Source organism: Scyliorhinus canicula, chromosome 7 (assembly GCF_902713615.1).
Source record: "Scyliorhinus canicula chromosome 7, sScyCan1.1, whole genome shotgun sequence".
In the NCBI taxonomy this organism is placed as follows: domain Eukaryota; kingdom Metazoa; phylum Chordata; class Chondrichthyes; order Carcharhiniformes; family Scyliorhinidae; genus Scyliorhinus; species Scyliorhinus canicula.
This window is the reverse complement of record NC_052152.1, coordinates 205,693,641-205,715,750: the sequence shown is the minus strand read 5'-3', so window position 1 is coordinate 205,715,750 and position 22,110 is coordinate 205,693,641. Positions and strand designations below refer to the sequence as shown.

General features: G+C 49.9%; 2 protein-coding genes across 7 annotated transcripts in view; one reads left to right on the top strand and one right to left on the bottom strand.

Annotated features, from left to right (window-relative positions):
- Nucleotides 1–4,124, bottom strand: part of LOC119969740 (transcription factor-like 5 protein) — a 53,432-nt gene extending 49,308 nt beyond the window's left edge. For all 4 annotated transcript variants that reach the window (XM_038803766.1, XM_038803768.1, XM_038803767.1 and 1 more), the window contains exons 1-2: nucleotides 2,674–4,124; nucleotides 1,297–1,480 (exon numbers count right to left, since the gene is read on the bottom strand). In XM_038803766.1, the coding sequence (XP_038659694.1) occupies nucleotides 1,297–1,480; nucleotides 2,674–3,419 (930 nt within the window). In that variant the 5' untranslated portion in view covers nucleotides 3,420–4,124. The remainder of the gene's footprint in view (nucleotides 1–1,296; nucleotides 1,481–2,673) is intronic.
- An 878-nt stretch (nucleotides 4,125–5,002) lies between these two features.
- LOC119969738 (death-inducer obliterator 1-like) overlaps nucleotides 5,003–22,110 on the top strand; it is a 188,794-nt gene continuing 171,686 nt past the window's right edge. For 2 of the 3 annotated variants that reach the window (XM_038803761.1, XM_038803758.1), the window contains exons 1-2: nucleotides 5,003–5,126; nucleotides 16,142–16,325. In XM_038803761.1, the coding sequence (XP_038659689.1) occupies nucleotides 16,311–16,325 (15 nt within the window). In that variant the 5' untranslated portion in view covers nucleotides 5,003–5,126; nucleotides 16,142–16,310. The remainder of the gene's footprint in view (nucleotides 5,127–16,141; nucleotides 16,326–22,110) is intronic. The other variant, XM_038803760.1, reaches the window with a different exon arrangement.

Sequence of the window (22,110 nt, the reverse complement as noted above, 5' to 3'; positions counted from 1 at the left end):
GCAGCAATTCGGTCCATCGAGTCTGCACCGGCTCTTGGAAAGAGCACCCTACCCAAGGTCAACACCTCCACCCTATCCCCATAACCCAGTAACCCCACCCAACACTAAGTGCAATTTTGGACACTAAGGGCAATTTATCATGGCCAATCCACCTAACCTGCACATCTTTTGGACTGTGGGAGGAAACCGGAGCACCCGGAGGAAACCCACGCACACACGGGGAGGGCGTGCAGACTGCGCACAGACAGTGACCCAAGCCGGAATCAAACCTGGGACCCTGGAGCTGTGAAGCAATTGTGCTATCCACAATGCTACCGTGCTGCCCATTAGATATGGGCAATAGGGGCAGCACGGTGGCGCAGTGAACACTACTGCTGCCTCACAGCACCAAGATCCGAGGTTCAATCCTGGCTCTGGGTCACTGTCCGTGTGGAGTTTGCATTCTCCCAATGTTTGCGTGGGTTTCACCCCCACAACCCAAAGATGAGCAGGTTAGGTGGATTGGCCACGCTAAATTGCCCCTTAATGTTATATTTCTAAAAAAAAAGATATGGGCAATAAATGTTGGTTTTGGCAGTGATGCTCACATCGAATGAAAGAAATAAAAAACATTTATGAACATAACAGTGTGGGGATTGTCATAGTTTTCACTGGAGTTTCCAATTGTGCAAACAATTTAAGAATTTTAATAAAGTATTATGCTTATATGAAAGAGAAAGGTGAACAGAAATATATCATATATTTAACAGTTCTCTTTGTTCTTCGATTTTGAAAAAGGTTGAAATTCATTTAACAAGATCAGCCTTGTAACACTGTACCCCAATAGACGCTGGAGTGTGGTGACTAGGGGATTTTCACAGTAACTTCTTTGCAGTGTTTTTTTAAAATTTAGAGCACCCAAATCATCTTTGGGTTGTGGGAGCGAAACCCACGCAAATACGGGAAGAATGTGCAAACTCCACACGGACAGTGACCCAGGGCTGGGATCGAACCTGGGCCCTCGGCGCCGTGAGGCAGCAGTGCTAACCACTGCACCTCCGTGCTATCTCTAACTTCATTGCAGTGTTAATGTAAGCCTACTTCTGACAATAATAAAGATTATTATTAAAAGAGATACCAATGCTGCAATAAGATGTTTTGTATTGCCCACTCAAGGAGAACCAACAAAAATAATTACTGATACCCCAAAAGCAGTATTAGAATGGAAAATACCATATTTAATGTTTTATGTGAATGGACCGGACTTTTACTGGTGCAGAATTTTAGCTCACCTACATAATTAGGCAACCTTCTTACCTGAGTTTGACTGGAGCTAGTACTGCCAGTTGTTGTACATGTATTCGGTGTGTACAAAGGGTATGCAAACTGTAGGGCAGAAGGAGCCCCAGCCTTGCCCTTGACTAAAGTAGTACATTTGCTTTGCTGTGGATGGAGAGGTATCCCCATCAGCTCTGAAGGATGCCGGATCAAAGCAACCAAACTACAGATCAAGGAAGAGAAAACAGATCATAAATACATCTGCATACTTTCAATGTAATCAGAAATAAAAGTGATTGCATACCTACTGTTCAAAATAATAACAATTTCTCACAATTTAAAACCTGTAAATCTTTTAAAGTGTATTCAGAAACCAAAAGGACAATGTCTAATTGAACAGTGCGAAACATGCTAGTGATATTCATTAGGTGTGTTTATTCGTGTCATATTTGTGACAGGTAAAAGCTAGATGTAAACTGTAGCATTCCACCAACTTGATTAAAACTACAGATGAAAATAATGTATAAAGATTGTCCATAAGTCTTGGAACACAACTAATCTTGTTTCTGTGCCTGCGTCTCTTAAAAAGGTATTTTCCTTAATATCCTAAAGAAAGGAAACCAACGCTAAGGGCAGAATTCCTATAAAACGGGCAACTTTTATGATAAATACAATGTTCTTTTTTGGCAAATATTTAAAACATCGATATTTAACTAAATTAAGATGCTCTGTACTGTTGATTATAAAATTAATGTGCAACAAAATTGCAAAAAAGTGGTCGCCAGCAGTTCTTAAAAAAGCAATACCTTGCTTTAGGTCAGTCAGGCACTGCGTACTTGGTAGTTAATTTTTTATTGAATCAATTGTTTATATTTCAAGTTTCAAAAGAAAGTGAATACATTGGGTTTTCTGGAACAACACATTAATTTTATATATGTGAGAATATTGTACTGATTGTACATTTATTGGAGTGGACCTAATTTATTTAATTTGACCAATTGTGCATGTGATATTACACCCTGATCTGGACAAGCCTTGTTCAATAAGTGTTGAAAATTTAAGCACTTTCATTTCTAAAAAGATTTTATTTATAAATGTTAGAATAGGGTATGATCTTCTACAAATGCAGAAAAATACCCAATAAAATAAAGCAATAAGGCTTGTCATGGCAGAAATTTATTGTGCCCTTGCTCAACATGGTACTATACCAGTCAGAGAGCTATATAGTTGAAACCAATTTTATGGAGACTTACTGTTTCCAACAAGTCACAATTAATTCAAATTAATCAGACCTAAACCTGTAATGAGACCAAATGAAGCGGAGCTTGTTATGGACAGGTTTCACGGTATAATTCTTAGCTATTTTGTGAATTCCACGTAGTTTGAAAATCTCTGTTGACTAGTTGAGAAACACACTTGTTAAATGTAACTCCAGAATCTTGTAGGTCCTGTCGGTCCTGATTTTCATTTTGGACTGCATTAAATCTGTCTTCAAGACGAACTCTGGGTCCAGTTTTGCATCTCGACTCCTGTCCCGTGATTGAGTTATCCCCTGAATTCTTCTCTTTGTCCGAATTACCCACTGCGTCCCTATTTTTCAGCGTCAGTCCATTAGGTCGGGTGGTTTCCACAGAAGAATTTTGAGAGAATTTCTCCACGCTTTGCAAACTATTACTTCTGTTAACAGGCAATGGGGGGTCATTCAAAAGCATCATTTTTAACTCTTGGAAATCGATGTGCCCTAAACATTGACTGTTACCCACATAGTGAGAATCTGAGGTTGGATTCGTTGTACTGGTAACTGGGTACAGGTTCTGGTTGGCAGAACTAGCTGTTGAGAACGGAACTTGGTTAACCGAGCTTGCTGTTGGAAATGAAGCCTGGTTGGCAGGATTGGTAGACTGGTACAAGGTAGGATTCAAACGAGCCTCCAGTTCACCTTCCCCTGGCTGTGACTCCATGTGTGAGTACAGGATGTGCTGTAGTTGGGTGTATTCAACCTCACTCATGTCCACGAGGCTAAGATCAGAGTTAGTAAAGTTAAGTCCCGGCTCTGTAAAAGGACACTCGGAGGTACAAGTGGTTGGGGTGGGCTCCACGGACCTGGAATCATGAGATGGGGAAAGGGGCGGCTCTGGTGTGGCCTCAGAAGAAAGCATCATGAAGGTAGAAGTAAAAAAAAATAGTAATCCCCCTTACGCCTACAATAATTTAGGGTAGCAGAAAAAGAGCGGCAAGTCCTAAATTTTGGCAATGGCACCTTTACCCATCTAAGCCATGAGATATTCTCACAATTTGAACCAAAATTTCACTTGAGGGAAAAATAACTTTAAAAACTCACATGCTATCCACTTTCCTTGCAGTTTTAAACTTGTGTTCGGAAACACAAGCTTTAAAATCACTTTAAAAAAACACAATCTTAAGGGTAGGTGTCCCTCGTTCAAAGACTAGGGTGAACTCACACACAATCGTCGTGCAACACCGCCAGTGGTGACCAAAGGGAGATCTCAATCTCTACTCAATGGTTAAGTCAGTTTATAAAGGCAATTTCTTCAGAGGGAGGGAAGAGTGAGTGAGTGGCTGGGTGAGGGATGCAAACCCTCCACGAGCCCAATGGGGATAAGGCCGAGAGCACAGCACGAGTTCACACCTACATAACCGCGAGCCGACCACCCGGCCCGGCTCCACATCAACACATTTACAAACTTATCACAAGCGGAGAACACAGCCACACAGCCGGGCAAACAACCCTACAAGGGGGATCTTTAACACACGCCCTGCTTTTTGCCCCTTTTTTTCCACGCGCTCAAAACCTCCGCCTCCCCCCCCTCCCGCGAGCTGCCGATCGGCGGCACCGCGCGCGCCACCGCTCCCCCCGCCCCTCCTCAGGCCGTTTGAAAAGGCGCCCAACGGCTGCCCGGCGGCTCGCGCGCTCAGCACCGGGCCCCGCCCCCTGCCGCCAACCCAGCTCAGCCCCGCCCCATGCCGCCAATCCAGCCCCGCCCCCACCCCAGCTCAATCCCGCCCCATGCCGCCAACCCAGCCCCCTGACGCCAACCCAGCCCCGCCCCCTGCCACCAACCCAGCTCAGCCCCGCCCCCTGTCACCAACCCAGCTCAGCCCCGCCCCATCAAGCCGCACCCCCTACCCTTCGCCTCCCTGCCACCGCCCCATGCCAGCCCGACCAGAAACCCAGCTCAGCACCAGGCCCCGCCCCCTGCCGCCAATCCAGCCCCAACCCAGCTCAGCCCCGCCCCATGCCGCCAACCCATCCCCGCCCACGGACGCCAACCCAGCTCAGCCCCGCCCCCTGCCACCAACCCAGCTCAGCCCCGCCCCAAACTCAGCTCAACCCCGCCCCAACCCACCTCAGCCCCGCCCCCTGCCACCAACCCAGATCAGCCCCGCCCCTTTACGCCCCGCCTCCTGTCACTAACCCAGCTCAACCCCACCCCCTGCCCTTCGCCTCCCTGCCACCGCCCCTTGCCTTCCCGGCCAGAAACTCAGCTCAGCACCGGGCCCCGCCCCCTGCTGCCTGCCCAGCCCCCCCCCCCCCCCTCCCACCAACCCAGCTCAGCCCCGCCCTTTCTGGCCCCGCCCCATTCCCCTCCCACCCCGGCTCTGGCAGCAGCCCCGCCCCTTCAGGCCCCGCCCCATTCCCCCTCCCACCCCGGCTCTGGAGCAACCCCGACCCTTCAGGCCCCGCCCCATTCCCCCTCCCACCCCGGGCGCTGGCAGCAGCCCCGCCCCTTTGCCGTGTGGCCCCGCCCCGCCGCCTGGCGCTCGAGCGCCGGAGATGTTGTCCTGAGGCGTTCGGTGCTGACTAAAATTCAGAAGGCCCCGGCCCTGCTTCTCAGACAATAGCTGAGGTAAAAATATTCCCCATTCGGGTGAGGAGACTGGAAAAGAGGCACGGGGTCGAACCGACTGTGTCGGGGATTTAGACAAGTCTGTATAAATATCAATAATGTCGGCCACTCGGCTGCGCCCAATACTATCCCAACTGGCATTCCGCTCGCCCCAGTGAAACGGCCAGGAACAGGAGGAAGGAGGCCATTCAGCCCATCGTGGCCGCTCAGCCAACTAACCCCACAGCCAGAACCTTCCCACCTACTTGGCCAACCTTTGCAAATTTCAGAAAGATAGGGTTTGTCCCGGCATTAAACTGGATATCAGAAACAGTTGAGGTTGGCCGCGCTAAATTGCCCCTTAATTGGGAGGGAAAAAATGGAATTGAGTGCTTTAAATTTAAAAAATGAAACGGAGCTGTCACCTTGAACCACAATTTGTGCATCATTTTCTGATGTAACATGGGGGGGATTACAGAGAACTCAATGCCAGAAAATATTATTGTGTTTTCTGCAGGTACTATTGGTCTTCTGGTGTCTCACCCAAGGAGGTTTTCTTCCATGTTTGGAATGTGTCTAGTGAGTGTCAATAAGAGCTGAGCTTTGCCCTTGTGCCACAGCGATAACCACACTCTGGCTAGTGTTACAGACAGCAGCGGGATTTATTTAAACAGTTTCGATTTCTCCTCTCACTGCCACTCCATAAACACAAAACTGTTTTTTGGACTTTCGATCTCCCCTCCTTTAGAAGCAGGGCCGGCTCAAGGCACCGGCAACTCGGGCAGTCGCCCGGGGCGCCATGTGCTCGGGGGCGCCAGAGACTCGGGTCCCGCGCATGCGCAGTTGGGCCGGTGCCAACCAGCGCATGCGCGGTGGCCGCCCGCCCCCAGGGCGGCCCCCCGGCTCGGTCCGCCCCCCCCCCGCTCATTCCCCCCCCCCGCCCCCCTCGGGTCCGCCCCCCGCCCCGCCCTCGGGTCTGCCCCCCCTTCGGGTCCGCACCCCGCGTCCGCCCCCCCCGCGTGTCCGCCCCCCCCGCCTCCCCCTCGGGTCCGCCCCCCCCTCGGGCCCGCCCCCCCCAGCCCCCCCCTCGGGCCCGCCCCCCCCCTCGGGTCCGCCCCCCCGCCCCCCCCCCTCGGGTCCGCCCCCCGCCCCCCCCTCGCCCCCCACCCCCTGGCCCCGCCCCCCTCGCCCCCCCCCGGCCCCGCCCCCCCCTCGCCCCCCCCCCACCAAGGGCGCCGAAGTTCAGTTTGCCCGGGGCGCCAGCAACCCTAGAGCCGGCGCTGTTTAGAAGTGGTGGTGTATTTCCCCCAACCCTTAAATTTGGACTGTCCAATCCTCTATGAATAACTTACGCAGCAAATTCCAGGTGGCACAGTGGTTAGCACTGCTGCCTCTCAGTGCCAGGGACCTGGGTCCAACTCCGGCCTTGGGTGACTGTGTGGAGTTTGCACATTCTTCCCGTGTTGTGTGGGTTTCCTCCAGTCTCTTCCCACAATCCAAAGATATGGAGGCTCGGTGGATTGGCAATGCTAAATTGTCCCTTAGTGTCCAAAGGCGTTTGGTGAGGTTACTGGGTTACAGGGGTAGGGTAGGAGCATGGCACTAGGTAAGGTGCTTTTTCAAAGTGTGCACAGTAAGAAGTCTTACAACATGTTCCAGAAACATATATATAGACAAATTCAAAAATGCAAGACGATGCTTAGAATGTGAGCATTTGCAGGTAATTAAGTCTTTACAGATCCAAAGATAGGGGGAACCCCAGGTTAAAGAGATGTGAATTGTCTCAAGCCAGGACAGTTGGTAGGATTTCGCAAGCCCAGGCCAGATGGTGGGGGATGAATGTAATGCAACATGAATCCCAGGTCCCGGTTGAGGCTGCACTCGTGTGCGGAACTTGGCTATAAGTTTCTGCTCGGCGATTCTGCGTTGTCGCGCGTCCTGAAGGCCGCCTTGGAGAACGCTTACCCGGAGATTAGAGGCGGAATGCCCTTGACTGCTGAAGTGTTCCACGACTGGAAGGGAACATTCCTGCCTGGTGATCATCGACATGGATACCACCATTACACGTGAGAACACCACCCACTAGGTACGCGGGGACTCGGCCAATGTTGTCTACCTCATACGCTGTAGGAAAGGATGTCCTGAAGCGTGGTACATTGGCGAGACCATGCAGACGCTGCGACAACGAATGAACGGACATCGCGTGACAGCGTATGGAAGAAAGTCATAGTCTAGAGACTGAGAAAATAGTAGAAATCCAGGAATGGCAGTCCAGGCTCAATCCTGGAAGAACTACCACTGATGCCATTTCTGTTTTGTTGGAGAAAAATCGTGAAGGCCAATGTAGCATGAAGATTGTATTCATAGATCTAGGCTTATGACCGGATGCCTAGGGAAGACATCCGGAGATATGCTAGAATTTGCGATGTCTTTTGAGAAGTACGTACAACTATTACAGAACATGTACAAGGAGTGTCCGGCAAGAGTAAGAAGCAGTGTGGGGTCAGTGAGACTTTGAAGCCAAAGCTGGGTTGCGTAAGGATCGGCACTTGAGGTTCCTTCCTCTTCCTGATTGTCATGGATGTTCTAACTGAGCAAGTGCCATGGTCAATGATGTTTGCCAGTGACATTGAGCTACGTGGTGGGGATGATGGGAACATGAACGACAATCTGGAGAACTGGAGAAAAAGCACTAAAAGATGGTTGACTCGGGTTTGAGTAATTGGGAAAAGTGCAGTGGACCGTTATACTGAAACTGAAAGGCAGAATCCACAAAACAGTTGTGAGACCGTCCTTGTTATGTGGTGCAGAAACTAGGGCAATACAAAGAGGAGAGGAATAACTGGACACTAATGGAATGTGGATGCTGAGATGGGTATGTGGAGGTACTGAGAAAGGACAAGTTCAGGAACTGCTTATCAAGGAGTCGGTGAAGATTGTGAGAGCATTGAAGTACGTACCTGAGAAGAGATTGAATTGGCATGGTCATCTGTTGCAAAGAGAGAGGAAATGTAGTGAAGCGAGTGATAGAGATAGGTCTACCAGGAAGGAGGGAACAAGGGATGGAAAGATGTGGTGGTAAGAAACATAAACACAGCAAGATTTGAAGAGGAATGGGGGCCGACTGGAGGAGATAGAGAAAGGCGACCAAACAACATTGTGCTGACCTCAAATAAAATGGGAGAAGCCGAAAAGGAGTTCTACAATGTCTGAGGGTTAAGTTGTTAAACTGTAACGGGTGTCTAGCAGATCAATAATAAAGAATGTGTCTCTACTAGAGCTTAGATGGTACAAGTATATTAATGCTTTATAATGTGAAATCAACTTTGAAGGAATATATCGGTTTGAATGTTGATTCAAAGGGCTCATTAAAACAAAAAAGGGATAGAATGGGAGAGCCCAGATTACTGGGAGGAAGAGCCATCAGCTATAACAAAGGTTTTTGAGAGGAAACTAGTTAGTTGTGAACACAGTAAAATAAAATTTAGGCAACAGTATGAAATATGCAGTGAATCAATAATAATAATCTTTATTATTGTCACATGTAGGCTTACATTAACACTGCAATTAAGTTACTGTGAAAAGTCGCCTCACTCCGGTGCCTGTTTGGGTACATGGTGGGAGAATTCAGAATGTCCAATTCACGTAACAAGCATGTCTTTCAGGACTTGTGGGAGGAAACCGGAGCACCTGGAGGAAACCCACGCAGACACTGGGAGAATGTGCAGACTCCCACAGACAGTGAGCCAGCTGGGAATCGAACCGGAGTGCCTGGCGTTGTGAAGCAAATGTGCTAATGTGCCGCCCCATTGAACACATATTGGAAATAAAAAATCACAGGGCAACATGGTGGCGCAGTGGTTAGCATTGCTGTCTCACGGTGCTGAGGTCCCGGCTCTGGGTCACTGTCTGTGAGGAGTTTGCACATTTGTGGGTTTCACCTCCCACAATCCAAAGATGTGCAGGGTAGGTGGATTGGCCATTCTAAATTGCCCCTCAATTGGAAAAAATGAATTGGATACTCCAAATTTAAAAAAAAGAAAAATCAGAACGAGAAACAGAATTTGTGATATTTGCAATGTTTAGGAATCTCATGAAAATGAGGAACAAAGGGGGTGTTCCTGTTTCTACTTGCTGCTGCAGAAGTCTCAAAGCAGATAATTGAATTTCTGGGGTCTTTGTAAGCCAAAGATAGACCTGAAGATTAGTGAATAATTTTTTTAAAGAGGATAATTCTGGAAGGATGCACAGAGACCAGCAGAGCATGCTTGTTTCATTCTGTAGAACAAGCCCTCTGATGGGATGACTTGTCCTTGAGATCATTATCTTAGTTTTAAATAACTGACCTCTTCTCCTGAGACTAAGGGAGCGATTTAATGGCCGCGATCAGCTTGAGTGAGAATGCGACGTGGCCGATAGATTGCAAAAGAGACCAAAATCGAGAGTCGCACCTGCCGCCGATTGGTTTGCAATCTAAATGGCCCGCTACTGTTGGCGAAATCAGGATCCCACTGTGCGTGACGAGAAATCAATAATCACCATTTAAGGTCAATCTCATACAATTAATGGGAGCGACCCTCTATCTAACCGCCTCCCGTGATCTGACCGCCTCCCCAGCAAGTGGTCATGTGGGCGCCGATTAGTACACCTTTTTAAAAACATGATGCTGCTGCGGGGACCTGAGGTGAGTAGCCATCTTCGCTCCCAGGGAATGAGCCCGGGTGCACTGGGGTTGGTGCCTCAGTTTTTTGGTGGGGGGGAGAACCACCACAAAGCGGGCGACCCTCTGGGAGGTGTACCACCAGATGGGTTGAGGCACGGAACCGCACTTTCAGGAGTCCGATGCACCTTTCAATGACAGTCCGGGTGGCCTCATGAGCATCGTTGTGTACTGTGCCCTCCACAGACCTTCGAGGAGGAGGACGAGGAGGCACTGGACCAGGAGAGGCAGGAGGATGAGCCCAGTGGGGACCTGCCGGATCAGCCGGAGGATGGGGGACAGGCAGCAGCAGAGAGGCTCTTGTTCTCAGCCACTTCACATAGGACCTGGCCTCCTCTGTCATCCCATTCCCCCCACACCCCCTGCATCCACCCAGGACCATCCCAGGGTCTGTGTAACATCACTCCAGGGATTTTGTTGGCACTGCCAGCGGGTCATTGCCGAGGGTAGGGAGGGGTGATGATATCACTGCTAGAGGCGACCACAGTGGAGAGCCTGGAACACGACGTCAGCAGCATGAGTGGTGGTGTCCAAGGTGTGGCTCATCAGTGACGGCCATGACGACTGGTGGAGGTTGTTGATCACTGGGTGCCAGTTCTGGTGACGCTCCCTGAGTCAGTTGCTGCAACAGTTGCTGCAACTTCATCCCAGGCTTCATTAGCCACCCTGTGGCTGACCCTCCGAGCCCCTCGGGAACAGGGCATCTCATCTGATCTCGACCACGTCTTAACAATCTGGCCAAGTCAGTATCCCTGATACATGGGGCTGGACACTTCAGTGGCATGGGGGTGGGTTGTGTGGGGTTTTCTCTGCAGGATCGGCTTATGTGCTGCCCTCTCGTTAGCGGGGAGCTGGTTGGTGCGGTCCTGGCGAATCAGCTAGCAGGACCATCATTTGCAGCGTGACGCCCATGGGCTTCATTAAGTGGTCCAATTAACAATTGATACCGGTGACGGCCTCACGGGCCAAGCATCGGGAAGCTCGTGGCAGTTCCCACTCGCTACCACACTTAGAAACCTCTCTGTTCAATCACGCCCTAGGATCACTAGTTCCAGACTGTCCGACCAGAGCAAATTGCATCTACCCATTCACACCCTCCCAAGAATTTGACATTTCAATTAGATTATCTCTCACTCTTCTTTGCTCTAGGGAATTGTAATAACCCTCATGGGGATACCGTAATCAATCTCCCTTTGCACTTGTGGAATTTGGAGGCCGTTAAATCTTGCGAGAGGCGTCTTGCGAAACTTGTAACGCTTGGAAACCCTAATACCAATGAGATCTCATGAGACGTCGCGATCTGGATTTCAGCCTCGCTGGGCGAGATCCAGATGTACATATTTAAATGAGCCATTAGGTCCACACAAACATGGACCAGGTGTAACGGCACCTGAGTAGTGTCTCCCAGGCCGTTGGAGACCCATGGGTGATCGGGTCAGGGCAGGGTGGCATCCTGGCTCTCCCTCTGGCACCTCGGCACCTTGGCATTGCCAGAATGGCACTGCCAATGTGCCCAGGTGATACTGTCAGGCTGGCATTTCCATGGTGCCCAGGTGGCACTGGCAGGCTGGCACTGCCAAGGTGCCTGAGTGGCATTGCCAGGCTGGCAGGGGCACTTGCAGATGCACTGCCAAGGACGGGATTGAGGGAAGCCATGTCCATGAAAGAGGGGGTGTGAAGGGAGGGGGGGTTGAAAGGCAGGTGTGAAAGGGCATCCTAAAGGTTGGATAGGAGGTGAAAGATGGGGGTCCGAAAGACTGGGTGGGGAGGCCTGAAAAGGGGGGACCCTCAGTGACTCCCATAGTGGGGTGTCCTCTCTTGGTGAGACCTGCTCCAATTTCCGAGGAACCGGTCTCACCAGCGAGTTCAGCTGTCCACTGCTGAAAAAGTGTGGCTAGACCGGGGAGAAACCCCCTAAACCCCAAAGAAATTACTAAGTGTGGGTAAATACCGGTGTAGATCTCACCGCAAAAGCCAGCATGAAACACTCTGCAAAATCCGCCCTAAATGACACTTTAAAATGTTTCCGTTAAATTGTGCCCTTTATAAAAGCCAGCCCAGACAGATACTGGCATCCTGGTGGTCTTGATGGGGCCTATTGTGTGCGTGTATGCTGCCGGTACAGCCATTTTCTATGGCTACAATAATCTCACGTTTGTTAATTTACAAGGGACATCTGGGTCTTCATACTGGCAACGAGGTAAGAACAACAATTACAATCCTGCACATCACAGCCACATCAGAATATTGCCATGCAGCAATGAGTTTGGTGAAGTTTTGAAAATACCGCTCAGTGGCAAATTGGAGGCCTTTGATGCAGGCCTGGAGGATTGGGCCCAATACGCCAAGCAAATGCAGTAGGCAAATGGCATCAGTGGAGAGCACCGATGGAAGGTAATCTTCCTGGCCGTCTGAGGGACCCCAAACTTTGGCATAATCCCAAGCCTCAAGTAACTGGCAGCTCCAGACTCGAACTCCTTTGATGAACTAGTGGAATTAATGGCAAATCAGTACGACCCAAATTGTCCGTGATTATGCAATGGTGTCAGTTTAACAAGGCTGTGCAGACTCCAGGTGAGCCACAAGAGGATGCGTTTGCAAGGATAAAGAGGAGCTACAGTTTCCCATCGTTGACACATTGTGACGTCTCTCCATTCGGCATTGGAGCAGTGTTCTCCCATTCCTGAGGAAGGAGCAGTGCTTCGAAAGCTAGTGTTTGAAACAAACATGTTGGACTTTAACCTGGTGTTGTAAGACTTCTTACTGTGCTCACTCTGTGAAGGATTACCTTCCATCGGTGCTCTCCACTGATGCCATTTGCCTACTGCATTTGCTTGGCGTATTGGGCCCAATCCTCCAGGCCTGCATCAAAGGCCTCCAATTTGCCACTGAGCGGTATTTTCAAAACTTCACCAAACTCATTGCTGCATGGCAATATTCTGATGTGGCTGTGATGTGCAGGATTGTAATTGTTGTTCTTACCTCGTTGCCAGTATGAAGACCCAGGGTGTTGTAAGACTTCTTACTGTGCTCATACTGTGCCGGCATCTCCACATCATGGCTCCCATTGATGGGGTGACGGCACAAAGTGCCCAGTAGCGCAAGCTTTTCGGACCCTGGCTGATGTGGAACGTCGTTACGCACAGATAGATAAAGAAGGGTTGGTTGGGATAAATGCGGTGAAAAGATTTAATAAGTACATCTACGGCGACACGGTAGCATTGTGGATAGCACAATTGCTTCACAGCTCCAGGGTCCCAGGTTCGATTCCGGCTTGGGTCACTGTGTGGAGTCTGCACATCCTCCCAGTGTGTGCGTGGGATTCCTCCGGGTTCTCCGGTTTCCTCCCACAGTCCAAAGATGTGCAGGTTAGGTGGATTGGCCATGATAAATTGCCCTCAGTGTCGAAAATTGCCCTTAGTGTTGAATGGGGTTACTGGGTTATGAGGATAGGGTAGAGGTGTTGACCTTGGGTAGGGTGCTCTTTCCAAGAGCTGGTGCAGACTCGATGGGCCAAATGGCCTCCGTCTGCACAGTAAATTCAATGATAATCTGTGACACTCCTTTTACTGACCATAAGCCCCTACTGGACCTCTTCAAGGAGGACAAGGGAATTCCCACCATAACCTCAGCCCGGATCCACTGCTGTGCCTTGTTACTAGTGGCTTATGAGTACACATTTGAGCATCGCCCGGGTATACAAATAGATAGCAAATGCTGATGCCCTCAGTCGACTCCCACTGCCTTTGAGCCCCCTCCTCACCAGTAACACATAAGGTCATGGCAATGCTGACCGTCATAGAATTCTGCCCGTGATGACCATGCAGATTTGTACATGGACCCAGATGGATTCCATGTTGGCAAAGCTATGTAACATCATCCTCCACGGTGGGTAACAGGAAAGCCCCCCAGCAGCGCTACAGCCCTACACCATAAAGCAACAGGAGCTTCTTGTGGAAGATGGTATTCTTCTATGAGGGGGTTGCATGATAAATTCGCGGCTGGGCCAAGAGATGATCCCACAGGACCAGAATAGTGGATACTTGGGGACCTCGAATATGAAGATGCTAGTGAGGAGCTATTGCAGTGGTCTGGAATTGACGGCGACATTGAGAGAGTCATAAACCGATGCCCGGCATGCCAGGAACACTAGAAGCTCCCTCCATCGGCCTATTTCCATTCCTGGAAATGACCAGGATGCCCCTAGGTGGGATTGCACGTCGACTTCGCTGGGCCGTTCATGAGGTCCACATTTCTGGGCCTCGTAGAAGCTCCCAAGTAACTGGACGTGCACCATATCTCCACCACCAGTTTGAGAACTACCATGAAGAAATCATGGCATCATTTAGCATTCACGGGATAGCGGAGGTATTGGTCACTGACAACAGGACCCCGTTCACTAGTGAGGAGTTCCAATCATTTATTCGTACCAACAGGGTAAGGCGCATCCGGACTGCTCCATACTACCTGCCTCAAATGGTTTGGCAGAGCCGGTGGTTCAACATTCAAACAAGGCATGTGGAAACAGAACACGGCTCCTTTGAAACCAGCCTGGCAAGATTCCTGTTCCATTATCAGACCATGCCTCACATGACAACGGGAGTAGCACCAGCGGAGCTATTAATGGGCCTACGCTTCTGAACCCACCTGAGCCTGCCATTTCCAAGTCTAGGAACGTAGAGACGAGGGTGGCACGGTATCACAGTGGTTAGCTCTGCAGCCTCACAGTGCCAAGGACCCAGGTACGATCCTGGCCCCAAGTCACTGTGAAGTTTGCACATTCTCCCCGTGTCTGCATGGGTCGTGCCCCCAAATGTACCACAACCAGCGGCTTTAAACCAGGAGTCACTGTGTATGTCTGGAGGTTTAGCGAGGGCGCCCATTGGGTCCCTGGGGTCGTGTTAGAGATAACGGGGCCCATTTCGTACAAGGTTAGAACCCAAGAAAAGAACATGTGGAAACATGTGCGCCACCTCAAGGGCAGGGAACCTGCCTCAGAGGAAACCACGCCAGGCACATCAGTGGCTCCACTGCTGGTACCGCCATACAGCCAAGAGGCACAACCCACCATGGGCCAGCATCCAGACCGACATGTCGGCAACAACTCGGCCTTGGACGTGGATACAGAAGCAGCAGCACTTATGGATGACGCCGCAACTGGAGCTGAGCTTCTGGAAGTGACCCTCCAGCCCCACCGCTGACAAAGGTGCAAGCACATGTGAAGTGGCAAAGAAGGCCCACCTTGTCTGTGTGGAGTTCGCACATTCCCCTCCTGTTCGCGTGGGTCTCACCCCCACAACCCAAAGATGTGCAGGCTAGGTGGATTGGCCAGGCTAAAATGCCCCTTAATTGGAAAGAAAAGAATTGGGTACTCAACATTTTTTTTTTAAAGGCCCCCTCAGCTGACCACTGGAGGGGAACTTTAGGACTTGGTGGGGGTGGCGGGTGCAATAACCCTCACGAGGCCCACAGGAGTACCCTAACTGATCTCCCCGTGTTACGTATGGAATAAGAGCGTTCCCGCTAGTGGGCCCGTCCAACTGGGGTTCGTTACTAGACTATGTAAAAGTTATATAAAAGACTATGTAAAAAGGGACCGGCATCCTGGGAATCCCGACGGGGATTTATTGTGTGTGTACACCGCCATAGCGGCTGTTTTCTATGGCTACAATAAATATGTTTATTCATTTACAAGGCCTTCCTGCGTCTTCATAGGAATGTAATACACATTCTTCTCAAAATTTCAACATAGAGCAACCCTGTAATCCCAGGAACCAATCTAGTAAACCGTTGTTGCATCTCTTTGAGGCAATTATATTCCTTAGGTCAGGAGACACAAAACATAAGTAGTACTCGAGATGTTTCCCCACCAAAGCTCTATACAATTCCAGCAAGACTTTATGTTCCAACACTTTGCCAAATACCATTTGCCAGCATAATTGCTGTTGTACCTGAGAACCTCCAGGTCTGTGTGTGAGGCACAAGAGGACCAGAAAAATCAACTCCAGTATTTCTGTTCTGTATGGATGACTTAGTCCCAATATTATTTTAAATATTTGTCTTTGATTGTTTCTATTTGGTCCAAAATGTAACCAGAGACCAGGGAAGGTTCTTTATCAGAAGTTAATGTTTGTATTCATTTCAAGTTTGTTTTACTGTTCATTATAAATTAAATGATTTAAACTATTCCCAATAATGGTTAATGTACACTTCTGAGTTAAAATCTTACTGTGGTGCTGTCACATTCGCTTGTCTTTTCTCTTCATAGATGCAGACTAATCTGTTCATTTCCAGCAATTTTTGTTTTTTGTTTCAGATTTCCAGAATTTGCAGTTTTCTATCGATTTGTCAAATAGATCTTTCATGTCACTTTTCACAGAAAATGTTTCAGATGTTTTCTTATCAGGAGCAAAAAGAAGTTCCACAAGCTGTATGATTGGCAAGGGGCTGTGAACAAAAGTGAAGCTCTCCAATGCTTTCTGCAGATGATTTACAAAGAGGTAAATGTCCTAAAGTGCAAAGATATAAATATTTTCTTTTCTATATTACTCACTTGAGAGTTATCATAAAGAAAAAAAATCACATATACAGATGTCAGAAACTGAGACCATATTTTCACATATTCCTTATTACTTTTTCTTATCAGAAATCTATCAGTCTCCAGGCAGCAGGGGTAGTCAGCACTGCTGCCTCACAACGCCGAGGATCCGGGTTCAATCCTGGCCCCAGGTCACTGTCCATGTGCAGTTTGCACATTCTCCCCGTGTCTGCATGGATCTTGCCTCACAATCCAAAAGATGTACAGGGTAGGTGGCGTGGCCACACTAGAACAAACAAAGAACAATACAGCACGGGAATAGGCCCTTCGGCCCTTGAAGCCTGTGCCGATCACGTGTCCTCTCTAGACCAACTGCCTGTGTCCTTCTATACCCTGTCATGTGGCTATCCAGAGAAGTCTTAAAGGTCGCTAACGTATCTGCCTCAACCACCTCACTTGGCAGTGCATTCCAGGCCACTACCACCATCTGTGTAAACTTGCCCCCCACATCTCCACTGAACCTTTCCCCCCTCACCTTTAACTTGTGCCTCCTTGTATATGTCATTTATGCCTCGGAAAAAGCCTCCCAACTGCTCACCCTATCTATACCCCTAATAATTTATAAACTTCTATTAGGTCACCCCTCAGCCCCCGTCTCTCTAGGGAGAACAATCCCAGTTTATTCAATCTCTCCTCATATCTAATACTCTCCATATCAGGCAACATCCTGGTAAACCTTTTCTGTACTCTCTCCAAAGCCTCCACGTCCTTCTGGTAGCGCTGTCAGAGGAATCTGGTAGATTTCTGTCAGAGGCCCAGCGATCTAATCTCTTGTTTCCCTCAGTAATCTGGCATAGATGCCATCTGGCCCTGGGGATTTGTCTACCGTAATGCTTTTTAACACACCTAACACTTCCTCCCTCATAATAACGACCTATTCTAAAGTGTTTACAACATCCCTCTGAGATACCACCAATCAACGCATCCCTCTCCTTTGTGAATACCGATGCAAAATACTCATTAAGGAACTCACCTACTTCCTCTGGTTCCACACATAATTTTCCTCCTTTGTCCTTGAGTGGACCAACTTTTTCTCGAGCTAACCTCTTATTTCTAATATACATATAAAATGCCTTGGGATTCTCCTTAATCCTGTCAGCCAAAGACATTTGGTGACCCTTTTTGCCCTCCTAGATCACTGCTTGAGCTCTTTTCTACTTTCCTTGTATTCTTCAAGTGCTTTATTTGTTTTTAGTTGCCTGTACAATCAGAATTGAGGGAGTTAGGAGATAAGTTAAAAAGTAGGACCTCAAAGGTAGTAATCTCAGGATTGCTACCAGTGCCACGAGACAGTCAGAGTAGAAATTCAAGAATAGTCAGAATGAATACGTGGCTTGAGAGATGATGCAGGAGGGAGGGGTTCCGATTTTTGGGACATTGGAACCGGTTCTGGGGATGGTGGGACCATTACAAATCGGATGGTCTACACCTGGGTAGGATTGGAACAAATATCCTAGGGGGTGCTTTTGCTAACACTGTTGGGGAGGTTTTAAACTAATGTGACAGGGGGATGGGAACCAGATTAGGAAGTTAGAGGTCAGTAAAGAGGCAGCAACTAAAGCCAGTAGGGTACTACATTGAATGGAACTCATGTAGTGTTGGAGGCGTAGATGAAGCAGAATTTGTAAGGAGCATCCAGGAGAGTTTTTTAAAGCAGTATGTAAATAGTCCAACTCGGGAAGGGGCCATACTGGACCTGGTATTTTAAAAAAAAAATTAGAGTACCCAATTATTTTTTCCAATTAAGGGCAATTTAGCGTGGCCAATCCATCAATCCTACATATCTTTGGGTTGTGGGGGTGAAACCCACGCAGACACGGGGAGAACGTGCAAACTCCACACGGACAGTGACCCACATCCGGGATTCGAACCCAGGTCCTCAGCGCTGTAGGCAGCAATGCTAACCACTGTGCCACCGTGCTGCCCTTACTGGACCTGGTATTGGGGAATGATCCCGGCCAGGTGGTTGAAGTTTCAGTCGGTGATTACTTTGGGAATAGCGATCACAATTCAGTAAGTTTTAGAATACTCGTGGACAAAGACGAGAGTGGTCCTAAAGGAAGAGTGCTAAATTGGGGAAAGGCCAAGTATAACAAAATTCGGCAGGAGCTAGGGAATGTGGATTGGGAGCAGCTGTTTAAGGGTAAATCCACATTTGAAATGTGGGAGTCTTTTAAGGAAAGGTTGATTAGAGTGCAGGACATGTCCCTGTGAAAATGAGAGATAGAAATGGCAAGCTTAGGGAACCATGGATGACGGGTGGAATTGTGAGACGAGCTAAGGTGAAAAAGGAAACATACATAAGATCTAGGCGACTTAAAACTGATGAAGCTTTGGAGGAATATCGGGAAAGTAGGACAAATTTCAAACGCGCAATAAAGAGGGCTAAAAGGAGTCTTGAAATATCTTTGGCTAACAGGGTTAAGGAAAATCCCAAAGCCTTTTATTCGTATATAAGGAGCAAGAGGGTAATTAGAGAAAGGATTGGGCCACTCAAAGACAAAAGAGGGAATTTATGCGTGGAGTCAGAGGAAATGTTTTTTTTTAAATAATTTTTATTGAAAATTTTTTACAAAATATATAACAACAAACAGTAACAAGCAACAATAAAACAACACAATAATAAGCATAACACCCCCAAGACCGTAGCAATGCATATATCGAACCCCCCACCCCCCCCAAACCCAGTAAACAAGAGAACTGGAAAATAAATTAAAATAAAATAAACATAGTCAACGCTCCCCTCCCCTAGTTCCCTATCGCTGAGCCAGAAAGTCGAGGAAAGTCTGCCACCGCCTAAAGAACCTTTGTACCGATCCTCTCAGGGCGAATTTGACCTTCTCCAGCTTAATAAAACCCGCCATGTCATTGATCCAGGTCTCCACACTTGGGGGTCTCGCATCCTTCCACTGTAGCAAGATCCTCCGCCGGGCTACTAGGGACGCAAAGGCCAAAACACCGGCCTCTCTCGCCTCCTGCACTCCCGGCTCCACCGCAACCCCGAAAATCGCGAGTCCCCAGCCTGGCTTGACCCTGGATCCCACCACCCTCGACACCATCCTCGCCACCCCCTTTCAGAACTCCTCCAGTGCCGGGCATGCCCAGAACATATGGGCATGGTTCGCTGGACTCCCCGAACACCTGACACACCTGTCTTCGCCCCCAAAGAACCTACTCATCCTAGTCCCGGCCATATGGGCCCGGTGCAGCACCTTGAATTGGATGAGGCTAAGCCGCGCATATGAGGAGGAAGAGTTAACCCTCTCCAAGGCATCCGCCCATGTCCCATCTTCGATCTGCTCCCCCAGTTCCCCCTCCCACATAGCCTTTAGCTCCTCTACTGATGCCTCCTCCACCTCCTGCATTACCTTGTAGATATCAGATATCTTCCCCTCTCCGACCCAGACCCCCGAAAGCACCCTGTCGCTCACCCCCCTTGCGGGAAGCGAAGGGAATCCCTCCACCTGCCGCCTAGCAAACGCCTTTACCTGCAGATACCTGAACATGTTCCCCGAGGGGAGCTCAAATTTCTCCTCCAACTCTCCCAGGCTCGCAAACCTCCCATCAATGAACAGGTCCCTCAACTTTCTGATGCCCGCTCTGTGCCAACCCTGGAACCCCCCATCAATGTTCCCCGGGACGAACCGATGGTTCCCCCTTAGTGGGGCCTCCATCGAGCCCCCCAATTCCGCTTCCACTGCCCCCAGATCTTGAGGGTAGCCGCCACCACCGGACTCGTGGTACACCTCGTAGGAAGGAGCTGCAACGGCGCCTTTACCAGGGCCCCCAGGCTTGTGCCTCCACAGGACGCCATCTCCAACCTTTTCCATGCTGCCCCCTCCCCCTCCATCACCCACTTGCGCACCATCGACACATTGGCCGCCCAATAATACCCCGAGAGATTGGGTAACGCCAGCCCCCCACCATCTCTGCCCCACTCCAAGAAGACCCTCTTCACCCTCGGGGTCCCATGCGCCCAAACAAAGCTCATGATGCTGCTAGACACCCTCCTAAAAAGGCCCTAGGGATAAAGATGGGCAAACACTGAAAAAGGAACAAGAACCTCGGGAGCCCCGTCATTTTGACTGACTGCACTCTACCTGCCAGCGATAGCGGCACCATGTCCCACCTTTTAAATTCCTCCTCCATCTGCTCCACAAGCCTGGTAAAATTAAGCTTGTGGAGAGTCCCCCAACTCCTGGCCACCTGCACCCCCAAGTACCTAAAACTCTTCACTGCCCTCTTAAACGGGAGCCTACCAATTCCCTCCTCCTGATCACCCGGGTGCACTACAAATACCTCGCTCTTGCCCAGATGCAGCTTATAGCCCGAAAAGCCCCCAAACTCAGCCAACAGCTCCATCGCCCCCGGCATTCCCCCCACTGGGTCTGCCACATACAGTAGCAGGTCGTCCGCATACAGCGAAACCCGATGTTCCTCCCCACCCCGCACCAGACCCCTCCACCTCCCCGACTCCCTCAACGCCATAGCCAGAGGTTCAATTGCCAGTGCAAAAAGCAAGGGGGACAGGGGGCACCCCTGCCTGGTCCCACGGTAGAGCCTGAAGTACTCTGACCTCCTTCCATTAGTAACTACACTCGCCATCAGGGCCTCATAAAGCAACCTCACCCATTTGATGAACCTCTCCCCAAATCCAAACCTCACCAGCACCTCCCACAGGTACCCCCACTCAACTCTATCAAAGGCCTTCTCTGCATCTAGCGCCACCACTATCTCCGCCTCCCCCTCTGGCATCATCATAACATTTAACAACCTCCGCACATTCGTGTTAAGCTGTCTTCCCTTGACAAATCCTGTCTGATCCTCGTGTATCACCCCCCTGGCACACAGTCCTCTATCCTGGTGGCCAGCAACTTAGCATCCACATTGAGGAGCGATATTGGCCTGTATGATCCGCACTGCAGGGGGTCCTTATCCCGCTTCAGGATCAAAGAAATCAGCGCTCGTGACATCGTCGGGGGCAAAGCCCCCCCCTCCCATGCCTCATTGAAGGTCCGCACCAACAGGGGGCCCACTAGGTCCGCGTACTTTTTATAAAATTCCACCGGGAACCCATCCGGCCCCGGCGCCTTCCCTGACTGCATTTGACCAATCCCCCGACTAGCTCCTCCAACTCAATCGGCGCCCCCAGCCCCTCCACCAGCTCCTCCTGCACCTTTGGGAAACGTAGCCTGTTCAGAAAGCTCTCCATCACCCCCCCCCCCCCCTCATCGGTGGCTCCGACCGGTACAGTTCCTCGTAAAAGTCCCTAAAGACCCCGTTCACCTCTGCCCCCTTCCGCACCACATTCCCACCCTTATCCATCACTCCACCAATTTCCCTAGCCGTATCCCGCCTGCGGAGCTGATGCGCTAGCATCCTGCTCGCCTTCTCCCCATACTCATAAACCGCACCTTGCGCCTTCCTCCACTGTGTCTCCGCCTTTCTGGTGGTCAGCAAGTCGAACTTGGCCTGCAAGCTACGCCGTTCCCACAACAATCCCTCCTCCGGGGCTTCCACGTACCTCCTATCCACATCTAGGAGCTCCCCCACCAGTCTCTCCCTCTCCCTATGGGCCCGGATGGAAATCAGCTCCCCCCGGATCACTGCCTTCAGAGTCTCCCAAACCATCCCCACCCGGACCTCCCCCGTATCGTTGGCCTCAAGGTACCGCTCAATACTTCCCT